The sequence below is a fragment of the Pectinophora gossypiella genome, chromosome 20, assembly GCF_024362695.1.
Source record: "Pectinophora gossypiella chromosome 20, ilPecGoss1.1, whole genome shotgun sequence".
Lineage (NCBI taxonomy): Eukaryota > Metazoa > Arthropoda > Insecta > Lepidoptera > Gelechiidae > Pectinophora > Pectinophora gossypiella.
Window position 1 is genome coordinate 2,914,891 of NC_065423.1, and position 23,738 is coordinate 2,938,628.

At 37.9% G+C, this 23,738-nt stretch overlaps 1 protein-coding gene across 5 annotated transcripts in view; it reads right to left on the reverse strand.

The window, feature by feature from the left end:
• Window positions 1–23,738, reverse strand: part of LOC126375855 (uncharacterized) — a 226,284-nt gene that overhangs the window by 29,498 nt on the left and 173,048 nt on the right. For all 5 annotated transcript variants that reach the window (XM_050022905.1, XM_050022904.1, XM_050022906.1 and 2 more), the window contains exons 5-8: window positions 16,188–16,295; window positions 14,341–14,481; window positions 8,758–8,910; window positions 4,649–4,779 (exon numbers count right to left, since the gene is read on the reverse strand). In XM_050022905.1, the coding sequence (XP_049878862.1) occupies window positions 4,649–4,779; window positions 8,758–8,910; window positions 14,341–14,481; window positions 16,188–16,295 (533 nt within the window). The remainder of the gene's footprint in view (window positions 1–4,648; window positions 4,780–8,757; window positions 8,911–14,340; window positions 14,482–16,187; window positions 16,296–23,738) is intronic.

A 23,738-nucleotide genomic window follows, 5' to 3' on the forward strand; every position in this document is an offset into this window, starting at 1 on the left:
CAGGAAAAAAGTACCTACCTGATTTTTTATGGTAAGACGGAGAAAAGGCTACCTAATAAAATGCTTCAAAGGCGAAAAAGAAAAATACGGTTGATGTCTTTTAATTGACGTAAGAAACGCGAACAAGCGCCTACCTACTCTATTGGCTTCTTTTTATATTTTTTCGGGCACTTTTCCGCTGTTATATCTGACAAATTGAATCAAATAACGACAGATCCTAAAGCAATCTTGTTTTCTAAGCAAAATAATTATATGAAAAAGAAAAATATGGCTGTAAAGATATTTGCCTTTTCAATTTCAAGTAGGTAAACGAAATGTCAATTTAAAAACACGTTTATGCCGCTTTCTAACTTTTGTTTCACCCCCGGAACGAAGTTTACAATTTAGCAATGTTAATCCACAAGATTTAACTTAAATTGGATCGGAATTCCGACAGACATCAGCATCCCTTTCCCGGCGAATCTTCGGGTTACGAAATCCTATATTGAATACATGATTAATCCATTAATATGGACACCAGGATTGCTTTTTTAATGTATATTGTAGGCACAATTGCAGATGAGATCGTTAATTGCGATGTGAGCAGAAAAGAAAATAGTCAACCTCTTTTTTAAATAACTATGCTCGATATGTCTTTGATAAAACATTTTTCGTGATCAAAGAAAAATAGAATTATTGCATTTCAAACGTAAAATAACATAATTCTTGGGTTCACCTACTTTTACTACGAACAAAATTTACTTTACATTATGGAAAATTATGTACCTACCTAAAATTATAACCTTTGAGATTTAATATTTTTCTTTTTACGTTTATGATACATTTTATATCTTTACTTTTTATTTTTTGGCTTAACATCTAGCCAGCTGTGTCGATTAGGTACCTATAGGATTAATATATGAAATTAATCGCTACATTATAAGTAGTGAAGACACTGTAATATTTCCCTTTTTTAGTTGTCTGTCTTGTCTTAGATTGTGACAAAAATAATGAAAATCAAAGAAAGTATATCTTTTTAAGATTGAACCTTCTAGCAAACAAACGACCGACACTGTTTTTTTATGTTTTGGTTTCAATTACTAAACATTAGATAAGGCTTTTGTAACGGACTTATTGCTCGGCGGCTTGTGATAATGGGTAATAAAACGAAATAATAAGAGAAAAGCCAAAATATAATGTAAAATATTACAGTAAGGGGGCACCGCAGAAAGTCAACCAGAAAAACAAAAAACGTATCAAAAATAAAATAAAAATGTCATTTCATGACAGGCCGGAGACCAGCCAGTCGCTGCCTAACTAAAGAGTTCGCGACAGCTTTCTTGTTATAAAACTAATATAAAACGCAATTATGTATTAAATAAAAATACATAAACAAGTACATTCCATTCAACTACAATAGTAACAACACACATATTATTAATAACAAAACATAAAAAAATAATAAAAAGCTATAAATAAAAAATGTCCTCCAGCTCACCACATCGAGGCAAAGCCCCCAGAATACTGGCCACGTTACCTCTCTGTACCGCCAAACTAACCCTTTGGGCAAAATAACTGCCTGCTCTAGGGTCGAAAGTTGCCTCGATGATGTTGTTGATGTTATGATAAACACAAACGTGACATAAACAGCCTATATATTTCACTGCTGGGCGCAGGCGTCCCTTCAATCAACCGGAGGGGGTATGGAGTATTCACACGCTGCTGCGGGGTGGTGGAGGTGTTTTACGGCCAATAGCCGGGGCCAACGGCTTAACGTGTCCTTCGACAATTCGAAAAATTCAAATCGAAAAAAAAATCATAATTTCCGACAAGAGCGTGGCTCTTAAATTGGTGATGTGATAGCATCACTAAAACGGCCATATTTGGTTACTAGAAGGCTCAACTTTAAAAAGATATGCCTTAGTGTCTTTATTTTAGTCTGTACCGTGACGCAGACGTTCATTTACTTATAAAATACCTAATTCGAATTTCACCTCGATTAGTAAAGAAGAATAGCCTCCGATCCGTATAATGAGAATGATGGCTATTCTGCCGGGTATAAGAGAAAGTCAATTGGAACTTTCCTTAAGATAAGCATCTTTGACAGATACAGAAGGGGACGAATGGGATCCTTTGGATTAGGGATGATACTGGTCGGGTATATTATGTAGCCGCGTGGTATAAAGATCTCAGTTTTTATTATTTTCTTTTTAAATTATACCTACTTATATTGTAGGCATTTATATAATTGACTGGATAAATGGAAAAATATTGTCAGTCCAGTCTTTTATTTTGTCAAGAAATTTTTGAATGAAAACTAAAAGTTATTTCATAGACCTACTTATCCATTGTATAATTATATTCTTTAATAGTTTTTTTATTGTTTTCTCTCTCATATATTATTTAATTGCCTGTGTGAAATTTGTATACGCCTGCAAAGACAATATTTAGTGAGACGTAATTTGCAACTATAAATGCAACTATTATTTATAACTGTACCTAAAATACACAATAAAATCTTTATCTTTAGAGGAGGTCTATAGTTAGTGGAACTTCATTGATCTAATGCCATGGTCAGTATGTACCCGCCTTTAGAATCCAGAAACACAATTCCGTAGTACCCGTTCCTCTTGGAATTCTTAATTTGGCGATAATTAAACTGAACCTTAATGATTCGTTCTTAATTTATTACGGCAGCCATCGGAATTCTATTCTCTACATAAATGCGATCGTTTATTATCGAAAACCATTTTGGTATGCTGAATGATTTTTTTTATTATTCCAAATAGGTGTTAAATAATTTCCATTTTTATCTGTTTAGGAGCATCGTAAGCCATCGTAGGCTGTACGGTTTAATGCCTTTGCCCTTTTCATGAAAATGAAATAAAAAGTAAGCCGTCATTTTCGTAATAAGAAGAATAAATAATGCATTTTACTCGTTTGTATAAATGGCTATTTATTTAAAAAAGGAATGTGTTTTTCTGTCGGTTATTGACGTTACGTTTTATTTTGATCCAATCGTTAGGGAAATCTCTCTGCCAATTAACGGCTAACTTTTAATTAAGCGACACGGGGTCGTTATCTTTTTCAAATCCGAACGAATTTTAAACATTTTAATTGTCGCCGATCTCCAATTTAGAATTTGTAGCCTCGTTTTTAAGTGTTAAGTAACCGTAAAAAAAGTACATTTACCATAAAAAAACATTTTATTTTTCAAATTCCGATCCAATTTGAATTTTCACTTATTTATTTTTTTTGACAGCCGTATTTTTTAGGTATTTTATAGGTAACCGGGAAGCGACAAAATAAAAATGTATAGTATCATAAAATAAAGTGTTAATAAACAAGTTTATTTGACGAAGTAACATAAAACATGGAAGTTTTAAGACTGCAATAATGTATACGAGTAATTACCTACATTTGAATGAGGACACCGAGTGAATAAAGATACGATAAGATAGTCTACAGTCTAGTAGGTACTTTCTTTCGCTTACGAAATTTTATTACTAACATTAAAAGTAGCTGTCTTTAAATGGTGTAATAAGAAAGTGGGAGGTTAGTACTAGTTTCAGAGTTTGCAGAAATAAAACACCTACTTAGTACTAAGCGTACTGCGGAATAGCTAACAAACGATGTTTTACGGATTTTTTTCTAACCTAACTGCCTATTTAAAAGTACCTAAATGCTCTGTAGATGCGTACCTACCTACTATCTTTTTAAAAAGTAAAAGCTTTGTGTCTTATTTTTAATACGAATAACTATTAGTCTCATTTAAAGTTCACTTGTAACTATAGGTGGTATTAATAAACTAATCACAGCTTTGAGACTGCTTTCGAGGTCATGTCAATGTGACAGTTCTTATACAAAAACAGGGACTTGAGCACGATCTTGAGGGCAGTCTCAAAGCTGAGATTAGTTTATTAATAAACATGTAAAGTAAAAATGTAATAAAATCAATTTTAACTTATCTCTTTCTGTGAGAAAGATATTGTCATTTCACCACAAAATCCATCGAAAACGGTGGATCCGAATATTACAATATTTTAACGCCATCAAATAATAATCTGTACTTAATAATTGCTTAAATTTTGCGTAAGCGTAAAATGAATGGATTGCTTTGGATATAGAATAAAGAATAATACTACGTACAGATGGGACACTCCCCGCCCCGTACCAAATTGTATCGGGCGCCGAGCTAGATTTACCTCACCCCCTCTGGGTCTTACTTTAGCCTAAATGGCTGCAAGCCGTTAAGGAGTAAAGAAGCGTGTGCTCACTGTCTGTCTCGCTCGCACTTAGGTTAGGTAACACTATTTTTCGGTGGATAATATCGCAATCTTTCTCACATGAAGAAGTAGGTTAAAACTGATTTCCAATATTTTATTACATTGTTAGTTTGCTGATAAATATTTTTATAATTTTAGGTAAAAAAAAATGTCTCGCTATTATATTAAGAATTATAATATAACTCCTGACACAAGTAAATTAATTTGCCTACTAGGAGATCCCAATTTACTGTAATTATGTTTATTTGGTTTAAGCAATAAATATTTTTTCATTTTTTTCATTTTTCATTTTGATAATAGGTAGTCGCTTGTATTGTTTCCGTATAAAAACCAACATAATCTATGAAACCGTTCCCGTCATTTTTATAGAACTATGTACTCACTCAGCGTTAGTTTCGGGGGTAGGCAGGTCTCCGATGGTGGTGAGGGTCAGAGTAGACCAGTAGAGGGAGCCAAGGTACTTCCTCGTGAGTGTCGCGTAGTCACCAGGTCGGTGGGGGTATACCCAGTCGCCCTGGAGAAAAGAGGTTACCTTAAAAACCAGTGCTTTAACATTGTTTACTACTTACCCCTGTGACTTACCCTAAAAGAACCTTGGTAACAATAGCTCATGCCTAAACCCATTTGATGTTTGGCTATCTCGCTGCTCACCTCCGTTCTTGAATCAGCGCCACATTGTGATTTGTTTGTTAGTTCGATAGCATGTTTGATGAAGGAATGTGAGAAGACTTTTGAAAGCATGATGCCTGTAAGCTCCATTCGGAAATAATTTTTATTTAAATTTTATTTTGTGTGTCATGTTTGTTAAGTAATTTTAAGAGAAACTTTGTAACAGCTGTGTATTTTTTGTGTTATGTTACAATGTATATTTTTTTCTATATAAATAAATAAATAAATAAATGCGAAGGCGAAGCCATTTAAGAAAAAAAAAGACTATATGCCAATGAGGGACGTACCAGGCTACGTTCACCAAAAACTACTCGTATATAGAAGGTGATGTACAGATTTTCCTTCATGAATAATAAACATATGCATTTTATATCTTTATTTTTGGGTATATATGTATGTACCCTTTTTATTACACCCACGCACAATTACATCTTCCACCCATTATTATTCTGGTCAAAATAAAGAGAAGCGACTGCCTGTCTGCCCTTTCAACCCGCGAAGGGAAAACCAGCCCAATACAGGTTAGGTCACATACCTCCGAAAAATGCATTTCTAGGGAATGTGTTTCCCCATGAGGGCTCAAATAACAGATTTCCACTCCTCGCGACCTTTTGCAGTTTTTTCTTTTTTTGGTTAGTACGTAATTATTTTTGTAATACCTACTAGTATTTCCCACAGGAGCACAAGTTCTTCTTCTTCTCACGTATGGGTTGTGAGGTGGATTACCAACCTCATCAACCCTAGTGTCAGGGTTACTATTGAGCCGCCAAAGGCCCCTGGCATGACTCATGTAACGAGTACTTACTTACATCAGTACGTAGGGATTAACGGCTTAACGTGCCTTCACGGATCATCTTACTTTCGGACAATCAGGTGATCTGCCTGTAATATCCTAACCAAACCAGGGAAGTAAACAAAGCTAAACTGAAAATAGATCTATTTATTCATCTGTCAACCGGAGGGGGTATGGAGCATACTCCACCACGCTGCTCCACTGCGGGTTGGTGGAGGTGTTTTTACGGCTAATAGCCGGGACCAACGGCTTAACGTGCCTTCCGAAGCACGGAATCATCTTACTTTTTCGGACAATCAGGTGATTCAAGCCTGAAAAGTCCTTACCAAACAAAGGACAGTCTCACAAAGTGATTTCGACAATGTCCCCATCGGGAATCGAACCCGGACCTCCAGATCGTGAGCCTAACGCTCTAACCACTAGACCACGGAGGCTGTTTACCCCCTCCGGTTGATTGAGGGGAGGCCTGTGCCCAGCAGTGGGACTTATATAGGCAGTTTATGTTTATGTATTCATCTGTAATTGTAGGGGCCACCTTTATCAGTGTAATGTATGACCTTTTCAATCATATTAGCTTAATGGTCTGACCCTACACGCCGTCTTTTCTGTGCAAGGAAAACCCTCTATTAATAGAGTATTACTGTAATTAATATAAAAGAAGGAATTACAGGGTGTTAGTGACATCGTAACGAAAACTTTGAGGCATGATTCAGACACGATTCTGAGTTGATATCAAATGGAATTTTCCGTCGCAAAACCATGCAACTGAAAATAATTAAGAAAAAAAACAAAAAAAATTCCGACAGGAACTTGTATTGCTATCTGTATGTACTCATACAGGGTGTAAGTGTCATTATAACGAATACTGAGAGCGATAAAATCAATAAATTTGGAGCGAGAAACGCGCCCCATACAAGTAAGTTTATAAATTATGTAATACAAACTGGTTTAAAAAAAAAGAAAGGAAAACATGAAACAGTAAGACTAGGGCCCTGTGCTGGGAGGTTTTCTGGCCACGTCTTTTCCTCAGCGTTACGGATTCCGATGTGGTAGTAGTTTTACAGCTAGTTAAAACATCAAACAGTAGGACTAGGGCCCTGTGCTGGGAGATTTTCTGGCCACGTCTTTCCCTCAGCGTTACAGATTCCGTGTAGTAGTTTTACAGCTAGTTACATAATATGTAATTTAATTTTTGACGGTGAAAAAACCCCTGACTATGTAAAAGAATTTTTTTTAAAAAAATTGTATGAGCAAATAGTTCATACTTCAACTTTGCACTCCACTCGTCCCCTTTACGACATACGGGGTGGGTGTATATCCTGTATGGTCACGAGCATTAATATGTATACACCTTAGTACTATGTCACATTAACTATTTTGATAAATTGAACTTTTTTGTCTCATCATCATCATCAGCCCATTAACGTCCCCACTGCTGGGGCACGGGCCTTCCCTATGGATGGATAGGGAGATCGGGCCTTAAACCACCACGCGGGCCCAGTGCGGATTGATGGTTATTAGCGACTGCAGCCGGGACCAACGGCTTAACGTGCCTTCCGAAGCACGGAGGAGCTCGAGATGAAAACTTTTTTTGTGGTCACCCATCCTATGACCGGCCTTTGCGAAAGTTGCTTAACTTTAACAATCGCAGACCGAGCGCGTTTACCGCTGCGCCACCGAGCTCCACGACAGTGCGACAGAGTCCTAAAGTGGGTACATTATATTGCTCATGACTGTACATCTGTGAGGGGAGACACGGCGTTATGTTATGTTATGCCTATTAAGGGTATTCCATAATTATCCAGTAAGTTGACCCCCTTGACCGTGTGTAGTGCCCTCTGGTCGATTTATTGGCTACAAAGGAATATTCCTGAACAAACCTTTAGTCCACTTTAGTTCTCGAGGACCAATCAATTTTAATGGAACCGTCTACGGTGAATTCAATCAGTTTTTGGATAGCTATCCAACATTTTTCTGTTCGTTATAATGATATTACTGAGTATTGGTATGGGATCATGAGTTACGTTGTAAAAGTAAACAGTTTGTGGATTGATGATTTTTGGAGCGTTCAGTGGAGTATATATACATGATGTTAATGACATCGTAACGAATACTCAGGGGGATAATTCAGACCATGATTCTGAGTTGATATCAAGTGGATTTTCCTGTCGGAAAATTCATGAAAATTTTAGTGCATTTTTTATTATTTTCCGTTCCATACTTTTGCGACGGAAAATTCCACTTGATATCGACTCAGAATCATGGTCTGAATCATCCCACAAAGTTTTCGTTACGATGTCACTAACACCCTGTATGTGGGATATAGAAATAACACGGAATGTTTTAGATATCTTTACTCCATATATTTTCACAAAATCCTCTAACCCGACCGACACCGCACCATAGACTCCCCTTTTTTACTTTTTAAAACTGCCTTACGTCCCATTCATTAACCATTCTCCATTCATACCATAAACAATCAAATTCCCATTCATTATCCTTCCATAGTATTCTCACTTTCCTATATACTTTCAGGGTAAATTATATTGACCACGATCCTTCTATCTAGATGCGGATTTGCAGTCAGTGAAGTACTAGCTTCGTTTTGACTTTGACCAATGGTATACTCTAGGGGGGTTAAAAAAGCCATATTCAACATCTTCTATCGTGTGTTGTCATCAACTCTGGTGTCAGGGTTACTATTGACCCGCCAAAGGCCCCTTACATGGCTCATGTAACGACTACTTACTTACATCAGTAAGTAATAACCGGGACCAACGGCTTAACGTGCCTTCCGAAGCACGGATTATCTTACTTTTGGACAATCAGGTGATCAGCATGTGATGTCCTAATGAAACTAGGGATCACAAAGTAATTTTTGTGTTAATTACCCACCGGGAGTCGAACCTCCGGACCTCCGGATCGTGAGCCCAGCGCTCAAACCACTGGACCACGGAGGCCGTTATAGATGGAATGGAGTGGGGGGGGGGGGGGTTATGAATTAGTGTTTAAATTAAAATGTCTACGAACCTGGAATCCTTCAGCCTCTGACAGCAGGAAGTAGAAGCAGCCGAACCAGTGGGCCAGGATCAGCAGGATGTGGATAAGGTTGATGACCCGCCAGAAATTAGGGTACACCGTCCGAGACTCCACTATGTAGTAACAACTGACTGCTCTGTACACCTGTAAATAGATATTTCCAAGTATTTTGTTTAATTTTTTTTTATAGCACTTATCCGCTTATTTATAACCTCACACCGAGGTTCGCGCCCATCTGGGCACCCTCAGGCTTGTTGTCTTAAATTTTGTACCGGGTGAGAGCCCTCAGCGCTCCCCATTTGTCTGGCTAAGTAGCTAATGCCATTTCCGGCATACATACCTTAAGTCACGCCCAACAAATAAGGAAACTCACGAAGACAGAAAAAAAAATGATAAAATTTCTGACTCGGACGGGACTTGAACCCGTAGCTTTTGTCAAGCCGGGACGAGCGTGTTACACCACCAAAAAAATGATCTAAAGAGTTTCGCATGAACAGGACCCGGTGGTGTAATGGTTAACACGCTCGTCCCGGCTTGACAAGAGCTGGGGGTTCAAGTCCCGTCCGAGTCAGAATTCCTTTCCGATTTAATTTTCTCTTTGAGATATTCCAATCTTGAAAAATAACTCGCGATCAACCAGGTACATTAAATATCGTTAGATGGCGCTATACAAAGAGAGGTACAGGTGAGGTGTGATGCTCCCTGGCCGGACCACTATTTAGTACACAATTTCTACTTTTATCAATAAAATGGTGCTAATTCCTGTAAATACCATCTAATTTTATTTTAAGTTATATCTGTCATTTTCTTATCCGCCGAAAAGAAAAGGGACGGGTAATCGACAAGCATAAAATTTATGGAACACACGTCAATTTTAAGCACAAATCTAAACCAACCGTCTAAAAATTTTACATCAGTCAATAACCCGACACATTCATTTACTCATTCTTCCTAAAATTAAGAGCTGTGAATCATCCGTCCCTTTCCTTTTCGACGGATATATGAAAATGACGGATATAACTTAAAATAAAATTAGGCGGTGTCTCCAGGAATCGGGGCCAATCTAATTTTAGACTTACGGCGTCCCGGTTGGAAACAAAATACTCACGAGCTGGACCCCTTTTAACATTCATTTTTTATGTTTTGATATACTATTTATTCCTTAGTGTACGGTCACGAGCATTAATATGTATACACTTTGGTACCCTGTCACATTAACTTTTTTGACAAATGAAACTGTAATTATTACTAATTGTCAAATATGTTAGTGCGAGAGGGTTCTAAAATGGGTACATGTTAATGCTCATGACTGTACACGTCAAGGTAAATTTTATTGATATAATTACCTTTAGATACTGTGTCCATCACTTGTATTTTGTCGGCGTATTTTAAGTTGAAATTGTGTTCAATAATTGTTGCCCAATTAGTGCCGCCTAGTGCCAATCACTAGAGAATGTTTCCAACGTGTTTTAGCAATAAAATAACATTTCAAGGTGAAAGGCGGTTCTGATGGGCACACCAGAAACTGTGTACTGAAAAGCGGTCCCGCGAGGGAGCATAACACACGGGTAAGTAGAGTTCCTTAAAAAACAAAATCCTTTGGTTTGGTGTGACTATAAATACAAAACTACTTTAAAAATATGATTGTTACGTTTTTTTATTAAAATAATTGTTTGTCTTTTAAATCGGACCTGTCAAATCTTCAGGTTAAGTAATCGGACCCCGTGAAATACGGGCTAATGCTAGGAAGATGATGAATCGTTTGTGTTTACTAAAACATGAATTTAGATTGTCATTGCGAGCCCTTTATCCGACGAATTCTTGATAAGGCAGGCCAGGCGAAACGTGCCGAAATTCTCGCAAAATTAAGTAGTTAAGTAATAATCGTTTGTCTACCATCTGAGATAGGTCGTAAACCAGATGGAAATGAGAATCCATCTCAATCTATTGTCTATACAATACGGGAAATGAAACGAGATTACAAGGGAGTGACTTCTTTTGCTGAAGATTGGCTTAGTGAGTGAATGGAATACTCAGCTTCTAAGCTGAAGTGGGAGCGAATAAAAATAAGTTTTTTTTACTGAAATAAAAACTCATTTGATATTCATATTAATTAAATACAGTATTTGAAAGATTTAAACGAAGATTGTTCGAAGTTTGCTCTTGTTCTTTAGAGAGTTTTGAGACTGTATATTTATTTTTGTTAATTTATTATTGTAAGTTTGTTGTTTTTTTTTTAGTAAGTAGATTCTTTTTTGACGTGACTTATTGTAGATTTGCCGTAGGTGGCATTAACTACTTGGCCGGACAAATGGGGAGCGCTGAAGGCTCTCACCCGGTACAACGTTTAAGACAACAGGCCTGAGGGTGCCCAGTTGGGCGCGAACCTCGGCTCAGGGCGTCGCTCGTCTGAGAGGAAAAATATTTGAAAGAATTAATTCATTAGTAAGTAGATTTATATTAGTTGGTATAGTACCTGCTTACCTCCTAAACTTTCGCATGCTTATATCTAGCGGATCATGTCTTGATACTTGGTTGACAAAACCACGAATCCTTTGCGAATAAATGATGTGTTTTGATTCTTGTCACGATGTATACTTAATTTTACGTGAGTTGGTTGGTTTTGACGCGTCTTGTTATTTTACCAGCGCCCTCTGGTGCTGACGTTTGTCACACGTAATGATGTGTCATTTACCAGAATGAGGGCGACAAAGCAACGCCATTAGGTAAAAAATGTTGCGTCTTTACCGATAAATAAAAAATAAAATTAGATACGAAAACGACTCAGAACATAGAGAAACACCTACCTGCTCTAGGACTCGGCTAAAAGGACTCGTTTCGAGGCCATAAACATTTAAAAAAGGTTTAGAGAGATAAATAAAATCAATGACACAACAGGACACAACCTTTAAAAAGAATTGGGTCGTTTACTAAGTTCAAGATAAATTATGTAATTCTGTGCAGCTTCTATGCTGTTCTGGGAGCAAATAAAAAACATAGAACACGTTCAGCTGCTTGTCTTCCCGGGCATGTCGTAAAAACCGACAGAGGGATTGCGTCCTCTAACATGATGGACTAATGTTATGGGCGATAGGCTGATCCCTTATCACCATAAGGTTCATCATATCCATCTTAGGACTTGGTATCAACAGTGGCTGCAAGTTGTCTTTGATTACTTGTGGCTCTGCCCACCCCATTTGGGATTACGGGCGTGAGTTTATGTATGTATGTATGTATGTAATTCTGATTACTAAATTTTAATAAAGACAGATCTATAACTAACGAAAAACACTTCCTTTTTTTATTTAACTTCTTTATGAATTTTAATCAAGAAAAACTTAATAATAAGTCCGACATTTTTATCACGTTTGTTTATGACGTCACAGTGTGCTTTTTCGTACAAATTCCATAGTAATTTCGAGTTTTGACGTTTAGTACAAAGTAACTGATTTGACTAGGTGGAAATTAGCCTACTTTAAAGGTTGTCAGAATTTACAGTTTCCTAAAGAATTATAAACACTAAGTATCACAAAAACAGAGAAGGTCGATTTTCTTATGCTAAATTGAAAAAATAGAATGTCTGATGACATTCACAGTTACATTACGCGCCGAATAAATTCATTTGATGACGTCATCAGAATTTTTCAAATTATAAAAATAAAAAAATATACCTTAACTCTTCTGTACCTAATAGTGATTATAACTCAATATAAAATTGCAAATTGTAACAGCGTGCACGATGCGAAATATTTTTCTTCTGATTTTAGCTTTAAGACGAGTTTCACTACTGCTTGATCGCCTATCTGCCGGATAAGTTATCGATAGGCTGTCAAACACTTATCAGCAAGTCGCGCAACAATACTTTCGTCTGTTCTCCAGTCCTATTTGGCTATTATGATATCAAAACCTGCACGAAATTGCCACCCACTCTGACTTAAGAGCACAAATCTGCAATTTATTTACGCCATTAAAAAGGTATCTGGTAAAATAATAGATACGCAATTGTAAACCTTGCGGCTCCATTTTGCGGAAAATACAGGGTGTTAGTGTTATCGTACCGTCTGCCAACCATTGCCCAATGGCTCAAATTAGCTTCAAAACGTTTTTTCGATTCTGCTCCGCACCACCCAAATCCCCTGGTAGTTGCGGCTTCTTAATACATCCCGCTTAGGGACGGTACTGAAAAGTATCGGCGTCCGAAGGACGGAATATACGATCCCGACGACCCGATTACTCTAGCCATAGAGGCAGCCAATCAGCTCGCGACACCAAACACTTCAGGACCCCGATACCGACCCCGCCGGCGTGGTCGACCCTCAATCAGCGCTTATCGCTATCGACCCACTAGGGTCGATTAATTCTTTCAAATATTTTCCCCTCAGATGACGCCCTGAGCCGAGGGGGGATGATTCACACCATGATTCTGAGTTAAAGTTAATAAATATCAAGTGGAATTTTCCGTCACAAAATTCAAGATCACTTTTGTGTTTTTTTAATTATTTTCAATTATGTACTTTTGCGATGGAAATATCTACTTGATATTAACACGGATTAATGAGATGAATGAGCCACCTCAATTACAATTACAAAGTCACTTACACCTCCTACAAGTACTTACTGGTAGCCATAAGTACATACGGGTGTTAGTGACAGCGTAACGAATACTGAGGGGGATGATACAGTGGAATTTCCTCTCGAAAAAATATTGGAAATGATTGTCTTTTTTTAATCATTTTCAATTCCATACTTTTGCGGCGGAAAATACCGCTTGATACTTAGAATCATGGACTGATTAACCCATTAAAGTTTTCAACACCCTGTATACATACATACATAAACTCTCGTCTATTTCCCACAGGGATAAGCAGAGAATATGGAATTCCATTTGCTTCGATTCTGGCACACTTTTTTTGTTTACACCCTGTATATTTAACAAAATCACGAAGGTTTGCGTTCCATTGGAGTTTGGAAATTAGCGTTAATTGATTGTTGTACTAAGAATACTTTAAGGATGGTTTGTTCCAATTCCAATTTGCAACGTTGAACTTTGAGGACTGATTGAGAAGTCAAAATTTAGATTAAATATACCTATTGTTTACATAGTTCCAATAAAACTTATTACTTATTGATAGGTACTGTTACTTTGTATTAGAGCAGAATTAATTGTAGATTTTAATAAGAATTATTAAACAGAATGACTAGTTCAGTACAAAGTAATTATATTTCAATTAGATCTGTCAAAGTACGCCAACTAGTGTTGTGACGTGCATTAGCGTAGTGATGTATCAGTTGATATTAGGATGATCTATTCTTTTCTATCTAACAGTATATACGAGTTTGATCCAACTTCATCATTATCTTCCCTAGCATTATCCTGTTTTTCACAGGGTCCGCTTACCTAATATGAAGATGTGAAAGCTCCGGTTTTTTACAGAACCGACGGCTTGTCTGACCTTTCAACCCGTTTGATCCTGCTTATGTAAGTTTAAAATCATCATCGCACATCTCGGCCTTAGAAGGCTATACAAAATAAAGATTGTGTGATTAATAAATCACCAAATAAACAGTATTTACCTTAAGAAACCTAGGAAAACGCAGCATAGGATTGGTGCCAAATTTCAACTGCAGGAGATCCAATGGAGTCAGCGACGCAATATCCAAAAGAAACGGCCGTGACGTAAGGTAGTGCTTCGCTAGTTTCTTCGAATCATATACCTGCAACAAACGACGCGTTAACTTTATCTGCCAATCAGGAGCCAGTTTCACTACGTGATAAATGATGCAAGAGGTTGTGATTGGTTGAAATTGACATGATGTCTTACTTATTTAACTTAGTTGGTATTTTTTTATATAACGGGTAAACGATTGTTGATTGCGTGTTAATGAGAATAAAAACTGCCTATTTCTCCCATCAGGTGTCGCTACTGTTGATTTTTTGACAGTTCCTCATACTATTTGAGTAAACAGACATATTGTTTTGGTTATATTTTTACACTATAACACTTTGCGCAACGTTTAACTGCAAAATCAAAGTATAGTTTATTCCCTAAATAGAGAAGAAAACTAAGAAATACTTATTTTCAATCAAAGCTGCCTTTTTCCAACGGGCTGGTTTTCTTTTAAGTAACTTCAGACGGGATACATTTCAAGTTGCTTCACATTTTATAGCAATTTATCACGAATTTTAGCTGGACTGTATGGAGAACTGTCTAGGAGCACTCAACAGTGCTGCCACCTACATTTGAGCATCTAGTTTTTATCCGCAATGTATTTTTATTTGGCATTTAAGAACTTTCATATTTTCCACATTTTATGCGTAATGGGAAAAATTCTTATAATTGCCTATTTAGGAAATAGCCTAGAGCCAAGAAATCTTTGTTCTTGTCTAAGATAATAAAAAGTTATTACACTCTTTTGATTAATTTAGATACCGTGAATTCTTTGAGCATTTTATTTAAGAAATGTAAACAAAGTTTGCTTTTTCCTAACAAATTTAAACATTTTATGCTTCATTAGTGAATAAAAGCATTTGTTCGTGGAGATAACACAAAGTATATTGTTGTTGTATCATAAACTAGCTGTCAGCCCGTGACTTCGTTCGCGTGGGTACTAGAGGTATGGTACGGTGACGAGTACCAATATGTATACACTTTGAAACCATGTCACATTAACTTTTTTCACAAATTGAACTGTATGTCTCACTAAATGTCAAATACGTTAGTGCGACAGAGTCCTATTAAAAAAATAAAATAATAATAATAAAAAAGTTTATTTAGGTAAAACCTACGACACACATATACATTTACAACATTAAAATATAGTCCTAAAGTGGGTACTTTATATTGCTCATGACTGTTCACCTACTCCTCACCAGCTTCGTTTAAGTCCCATATTTGTGTCCGGTATTAGGGCACAAATCTTGGAAACCACGTGATATTAATTATTTTCAAATACAAAATTCAAATAATAATGTAGGAAAGGTCTTCGTCGTCTTCAATTAAACACTCTTATTTAAATCGTCTTTTATTTCTTAGCACACCCACGCTACGCACCTTAACAAATCGCCATCTTATATATTCTAAAAAAATAATAAGTAATACCACTTCCGCTTCCTCTTTCCGTCTCTCTCTCTCTCTCTCTCTCTCTCTCATACTTTCTCGCTCCAAACGTTCCTTTTCATGCATCGTACCTTTCCATTCCCACAATAATAATAATAAAAACGTTTATTTTCGGACAAACTACATCATATAATGTATGATCTTCATACATACATTTACATAGACAATCATCATCATCATCATTGGCCTTATACGTCTGTTTCAGACGATTTATGACGTCATTGCCTTACACAATATAACAACATTAATTACTTAACCTCATAATAAAACTAAAACAAAAACAAAAACACAAAATGGTCTTACCATCAGTCCCTGCTCCAAATAGCCAGTCCTCAGCTGCACCACCAGGTCGAGAGCGAAGACCACATCGCTCAGACCGTCACACGTCAGCCAGAAGTAGTGGCACATTATCTGATGAAGAAGAAAGTTGTGAAGGATATTTAGAAGAATACTATTGACTTAATACATGACCGTGTTAGTGGGTGAAAGATGATCTCGAAAATGTTTGAAAAATACATAAGTTTAAGAATATATCCCAATTGGGGTAGTCAGGATGAACTAAGTACCCACACCTCACCAAGCTTTCCGTTAGATGAACGTGAAATAATTGTCATAAAACTAAAGTAGGTACATTTTTCCCCGTCGGGATTCGAACCCGAGACCTCCGTATCGTGAGTCTAACGCTCAACCACTGGACCACAGAGGCCGTTTTTTTAGTACCCGTAATCTGTGTTGTGGAATACTCGTATGCTCCATACCCCCTCCAATTGATTGAGGGGAGGCCTGTGCCCAGCAGTGGGATGTACATGCACGATAAGCTACAAAAGTCCAATCAGTTTCTTGCAAAGTAATAAATTAGCTGGTTGCACTTAAGACTTCCTGGTTCATGCCGTTTTTTTTTGACCAAAACTCCTCCATAAACAAGAATTTTATTATTATGACAACTAATGGTTCATATTTTTAAAAAAAGCCACGCTCTTGTCGGTGCAGCATTTTCCATGCTACTTTTTTAGGGAAAAATAGGGCAGTGGTTTCCCTCTTGCCTTCCGCCCCGCAGTATTCTGTCTGACGCAAGTGCGATGGCGCCCAGAGTAGTCTATTACAAAGCCATAATTTCACCACTGTTTACAAATAATTCGCTGGGCTCAGTGCTTGAACTTTTGCTATATTATTATGTTGTTTCTGTTGTATATTATTAATAACAAGAAAAGTATAAATGGTAAGTTTAAGGTACATACGTAGTAGTGAGTAGTAACAATCAGGGTAAGTATATTTTAATTTCAATTTGAAAAGATGAGAATTAGAGTTGATTACGGCGGAGTTGTGTGAAGAACCTACTTAAACAACGCTCAAACTATGATGTAGTCATGTGTTTTATAGACCTAGCGTTATATCGTTTTTCACGGGGTCCTCTTACCTAACCTGAAGATTTGACAGGACCCGTCTTTTCAAAAGCGATTGCCTGTCGAATCTTCCAACCCGCGAAGGGAAAACCCGTCCAATACAGATTATGTCACATACCTTCGAAACGCATGTCTCGATGTTTTCCTTTACCGCTGAGCACGTGATAATCATTTACGATCCAAACATGAATTCGAATTTCACTGGTTTAAGCCCATGCTGGATACGAACCTGCGACCTCGAATTGAGAGTCAAGCGTTTTTCCAACTGAGGTATTACGGGTTAGTTATACATAGGTCGAGATAAGGATAATATCAATTTTTTTAATTTAGATAGTGCACAACTTATTTATGCAAGTACTAACTCAAGCCAAATGCCCTCCTAATCTACATATTATATGGCCTTATTACCGATGGGGACATATCACGAAAATCACTTTGTGATCCCTAGTTTGGTTAGGACATGACAGGCTGATCACCTGATTGTCTAAAAGTAAGATGATCCATGCTTCGGAATGCACGTTAAGCCGTTGATCCCGGTTACTACTTACTGATGCAAGTTAGTAGTCGTTACATGAGTCATGTCAGGGGCCTTTGGCGGTTAAATAGTAACCCTGACACCAGGTTCATGAGGTTGGTAATCCACCTCACAACCCATATGATAGAAGAAGATCCCGAAAATCATCCCCTAAAGGTATGAAAAGGGGATGGAAACATGTGGACTTAGTTGAGCTAGGGTAGATAGTTTATAATATGTTTATCCCATCCTACTTCATTATAATATATTTCCCGCATGCGTCGAGCTGGAATACTTGGCACTTATTGACATTCTTGAATATCAAATTTCCAATATAATGGTGTATACGGAGCTCTCCTGGGGATAAGTGACGCCTGACGTTTTAGGAAAGGCAATAAATACTTTTGCTATAAAGCATCTTCAAGTTGGAAGGGTTGGAAATAGGCCACACGCGGATGGCATGCTACGAACCTGAAATTGAAAGCCCATAATCGTTTAATCCATGAATTGTTCGTCAATAGAACAGAAGGGTTAATAATGGCCACATCGAAACAATTCATCTAAGAAAGCAATGTATATCTATCTAGCCTACAATAGACATATGACATAGATTCAATTAAGAGCACCTGTCTACCCTCTAATAGCTCCCCGATCTGCTGCTATTAATTCCTGTCGACTTGACGCCTACCAATTTCTTGAGGCAATGCCTGACGTTTCAGTGTTAGCGATAAACTTATGATCAGGGGTTTAAAAAGATCACATTCATCTACTACTACTACTATTCACTTCATCTAAAAAAGCTATATTGCTATTTGACATTTGTTTGCATTGCGCACTTACTTTTATATGCGCAAATGTCAAATCGAAATATTGCTTTTTTAAGTTGAATTGCTTCAATGTGACCTTTTTAACCCCCAGTAGATCAATCAATGTTTCATCAACATAATCTTTTGATCATCTCATCACCTGTGTGCTGCGGAACGGAAGGCGATTGGGGCAACCACCGTTCTACACGCGCTATCTATGGAATATTGAAGGCGATTACTCCACCGATGCAATGCGAATGGATGGGGCAATGGAGAGAGCTATGCTCGGTATTTCCCTGCTCGATCGAATCAGAAATGAGGAGATCCGCAGGAGAACTAAAGTCATCGACATAGCTCGAAGAATTGCAAAGCTGAAGTGGCAGTGGGCAGGACACATAGCGAGGAGAACCGATGGCCGATGGGGCGGAAAGGTTCTGGAATGGCGACCACGTGTCGGACGACGCTCAGTGGGTAGGCCCGCTACAAGGTGGACCGACGATCTGGTGAAGGTCGCGGGAAGCCGCTGGATGCGGGCAGCGCAGGACCGATCGTCGTGGAGATCCTTGGGGGAGGTCTATGCCCAGCAGTGGGCGTCATACGGCTGATGATGATGATGATGATGACTCCACCGACAAGAGCGCAGCTCTTAAATGAAGAGAGAGAGAGAATCTTTTGACAGTCACCTTTCAGCCCACAGAACGTATGCCCAATTAATTTTTAACCAAACTAATTATGTATCCGATTATTTATACGATTACCTACTGATCCTCCAACCCGTAGGGAAAACCAGCCCAATTCGATTAAAATGAAACAATTAACTACATTAACTAGTCTTAACTACGTATTTCTCTGCTATTCCCTGTAGCTCTATAAGACAAAAGGGTCGAGTAGAATTAACATTCTAATACAGCTATTGAGAATAACAGCGCCAGTAAATACTTACTACTATTCAATTAAACTTTAAGGCATAAAATAAGGAATAATAACCAATTTAGCACCGCAGATGCTACGCAAAGACCTAATTTCTACGGCATTAATCTAACTTTCATGTTTCTTCTGCTATAAACAATATTCACTAGGTACCGCACTTCAGCGTAGGGACAAGTACTGCATTGTGAACAGTCATACTCGCATCTTGCGAAATACATTGGCTACTAACAACTGTATTGCCCCATTTACTGAATTACCTAATTTAGGGTTTGTTGATTTCTGACGCATAATGCAGCATTATCAGTCGCGTAACGCGAAAGCAGATAAATGTAGAGGTATATAAAAACTCTCGACGGTTTACACTCAACCGATGATACGTTAGTACGACGGTTGATACGCTCGGCTCGACGCATTTTCCGTTTGATATGAATAAACCCTCTCCTTTCTATATCTATATCTTCTTCTTGACGGTCTCCGTGGTCTAGGGGTTGAGCGTTGGTCTCACGATCCGGAGGCCCCGGGTTCGAATCTAGGTGGGGACATATCACAAAAATCACTTTGTGATCCTTAGTTTGGTTAGGACATTACAGGCTGATCACCTGCTTGTTTGAAAGTAAGACGTTTCGTGCTTCGGAAGGCACGCTAAACTGTTGGTTCTGGTTGCTATTTACTAGTGTAAGTGAGTAATTGTTACACGAGCCATATCAGGGGCCTTTGGCGGCTCAATAATAGCCCTGATACCAGGGTTGATGAGGTTGGTATTCCACCTCACAACCCACACGATAGGAAGATATCTTCATCCCATTTACCATCCCTTGTAAACGTAGTACCAAAATACACAAATTCACTCACTTGTTCAGACAGAAGAAGAAAAGACTCTCTAGTTGGTAAAAAAAATGTTGGGACATGTTTGAACGTCGTGTAACAGGATGAATGGAACTTGCCTCAAGAGGGTATTTAAGACCACTCCGTAGTCCCCTTTAAACTGGCTCAGGGGAAATAAGTCCTGCAATGGATACTTTTGGCCATTTTTTCTGTGCATCGCTTAGTGGTTTCCCGGTTTGGGTAAATTGGGCTATTAGCTAAGGAAAATGAAGTAGGTAGGTAAAATGGTAAATGTATTTACTCTGGGACTATTTTTATTCCTTAACACTTTCACGGACGCGGCCACGGCGCGCATGGATCATTCCTGTGTGATCCATGGTAAATACAACCGCTTATAAATCTGGATCTGGTTAGACAAGCGGATTTTGTAAGCAAGCTGTCTGTAAGACAGATAGGTAGATAAAATCTTTATTTAGGTTTAAGAGCCGTAGTCCAGTTGCTAGAACGCTTGCCTCTCACTTTGAGGTCGCAGGTTTGAATCCCAGCACATGCCTAAACCAATGTATTGCGAATTTGTTTTCGAATTCATGTTTGGATCATAAATGATTGTCACGAGCGCAGCGGTGAAGGAAAACATCGTGAGGATCCCACATTCCCGAGAAATGGATTTTTGGAAGCATGTAACCTAACCTGCTGGCTGGTTTTCCCTTCGCGGGTTGGAAATTCAGACAGCAGTCGCCTCTGTAAAAAACCGGTCCTGTCAAATTTTCAGGTTAGGTAAGCGGACCCTGTGAAAAACAGGACAATGCTAGAGAGAAGATGATATTATCTATGTTAAGATTCCAATACCAAGAATGATTCAGTTGTCTTTTGACGATTTGTGGTTACATACTACTGGTAGGTACGAGAATCCTTTAATGTAACAAACGCTAACATTAATATAAAAAAATAATAATTTAAGACTGATATACACAAAGACAAGGGGATGAAACTTATAACACTTTTGTAATGCGTTAGATCTATCCTATTATACGGATGTGAGACGTGGTCTGTCAGGACTCCAGGTCTTTCCTAATAAATGCTTACAGCAAATATTAAAGATCTTCTGGCCTAAAACTATTACAAACACAGAACTGTGGAGATTGACTAAGCAAAATCTGTGGAGGCTGACATCCGCACACGGAAATGGCGGTGGATTGGCCATGTCCTTAGAAAACCTGTGGAGCTCCCGTCTCGACGAGCTTTGACCTGGTAAGCGCGTGGAAAACGCAAAAGGGGCGGCCCAAAGAGACCTGGCGACGTTCGGTTGACCGAGAGTTAAAAATTCTCGGCATATCATGGGAGCAAGCTACAGAGGCTGCCAAAGGTCGCAAGGAGTGGAAATCTGTTATTCAAGCCCTACATCCCAACAGGGGATAAAAGGATTAGAAGAGTAATGCGTTGCGTCGTCGGTTGATTGAGGGGAGGCCTGTGCCCAGCAGTGGGACGTATATATAGGCTGTTTATGTATGTATGTGTGTGTGCGTTGCGTCGGGGGTTAAACTTATAGGTACACTATGTAGCCAGATATGTGAAATATTAAAAAAAAATACCATTCTCAATTTGAATTCTGCTTTGGCAACACGATTCCTTTGAAACCATAAAACTGAATTGGGTTTTATAAAGCTCTTGAATTTCCTTGACTTTATTTTGAAAAGGATTTTCTTACTACTCTTATTTTCAAAACAATAAAGCGTGTATAGTGCCTCTATACATAATTTCAGTGACGCATGATTGCGCATAATTTTATATATTGGCGCTTCTTACTTGTCTTGGACTACTCGATTCAATCGAATATAATAATAATCCTTATGCGCAATAAATTACACATAACATAAGTTTACGACTATATTCAAATTTTGTTATTCAGAGGTACCTACATCCATCGCAAGATGAACTAAGAACCCACACCTCATCGAGCTTTCTGTTAGACCAACGTGTTAGTTGGTGAGCCGTATCGCCAATTATAATTATTATTTGTATGTCATTTGCATATCTTGGGCCTATGAAGTCCTGGATATCTGGAAGGCGTGCGTAGGTCCGAAGTCAACAAGTAGAGGCCCCTTAAGTCAATTGAATTTAAATGTTATATGACACCAATTATTATTATTATTTATGTATAATGAGGGACTTCTTCTAGCTTCTATGCTGTTCTGGGAGCAAATAAAAAACATAGAAAACGTTCAGCTGCTTGTCTTCCCGGGCATGTCGTAAAAACCGACAAAGGGATTGTGTCCTCTAACATGATGGACTAATGTTATGGGCGATAGGCTGATCCCTTATCACCATAAGGTTCATCATATCCAGCTTACGACATCGTATCAACAGTGGCTGCAAGTTGTCTTTGATTACTTGTGGCTCTGCCCACCCCATTAGGGATTACGGGCGTGAGTTTATGTATGTATGTATGTAGGGACTTCTTCTTTTTATTTTTTTCTAGGGTTGATGGGGTTGCTAATCCATCTCACAACCCACACGATAGAAGAAGAAGAGAGGGACTTTCCAGGCTACGTTACCCAGAAACAATATAGATGTCGTTGTACAGATTTAACGTAATATTTACCAATTAACTCATTGCTTGGGTACATAGTTAACCAAAAATATAATGGCAGCGCCAATGAATATAAAAAATAATTGTTGCTTGATATTTGGATCAGATATCTATGTATAGTATTATGTTTGTTCTCATTATTTTGATCGGAATAATGCGTGGAAGATGTGTTGTGCCTGTGTGTAATAACAATGGGTCATCATTTATACACAAAAACAAAGATAGGTAAATGAAATACGTCTATTATCCATGAAATTAGAAGGTTAAACGAAGGTAGAAGGTCTATTTTTGGGTAACATGGCCTGGAAAGTCACTTATTACTTTCGCTTTATCGCTAATAAAAACCAATTGTGCTACAGAAAATACGTACGTATTGAGACAAAAATTCACTCTAAAAATCGTCAAAAATAAAAATATAAGTAAGTATATTCAATTCGTCGTCTTTCAACAAGCACTTAAAATGCACAGAGTAATTTGAATAACAGAGTCGCTCTAGACGAGAAATGCTCGATTGTAGTTATTTGGGTCGAGATAAATTAGACGTAATTTCTACTGGACTTCTAACCTCGGGGTTAATGTCGCCATATTTACTTTCCTTGTGCTTCATAAATTTTGCACAATACTGTTGATGTTCATTTGTGTTCTCCTTAATTTCTTTGATCTGGTGATATTTTACCTGAATTTTATCCTACCTTTTGTGCTTTAGAGGACGTTGGATTGTCTTCTAAATATAACGCAATAAATTGGTGTTTTGTGGAAGTGTTTTGTTTGTTGATATCATAAAGA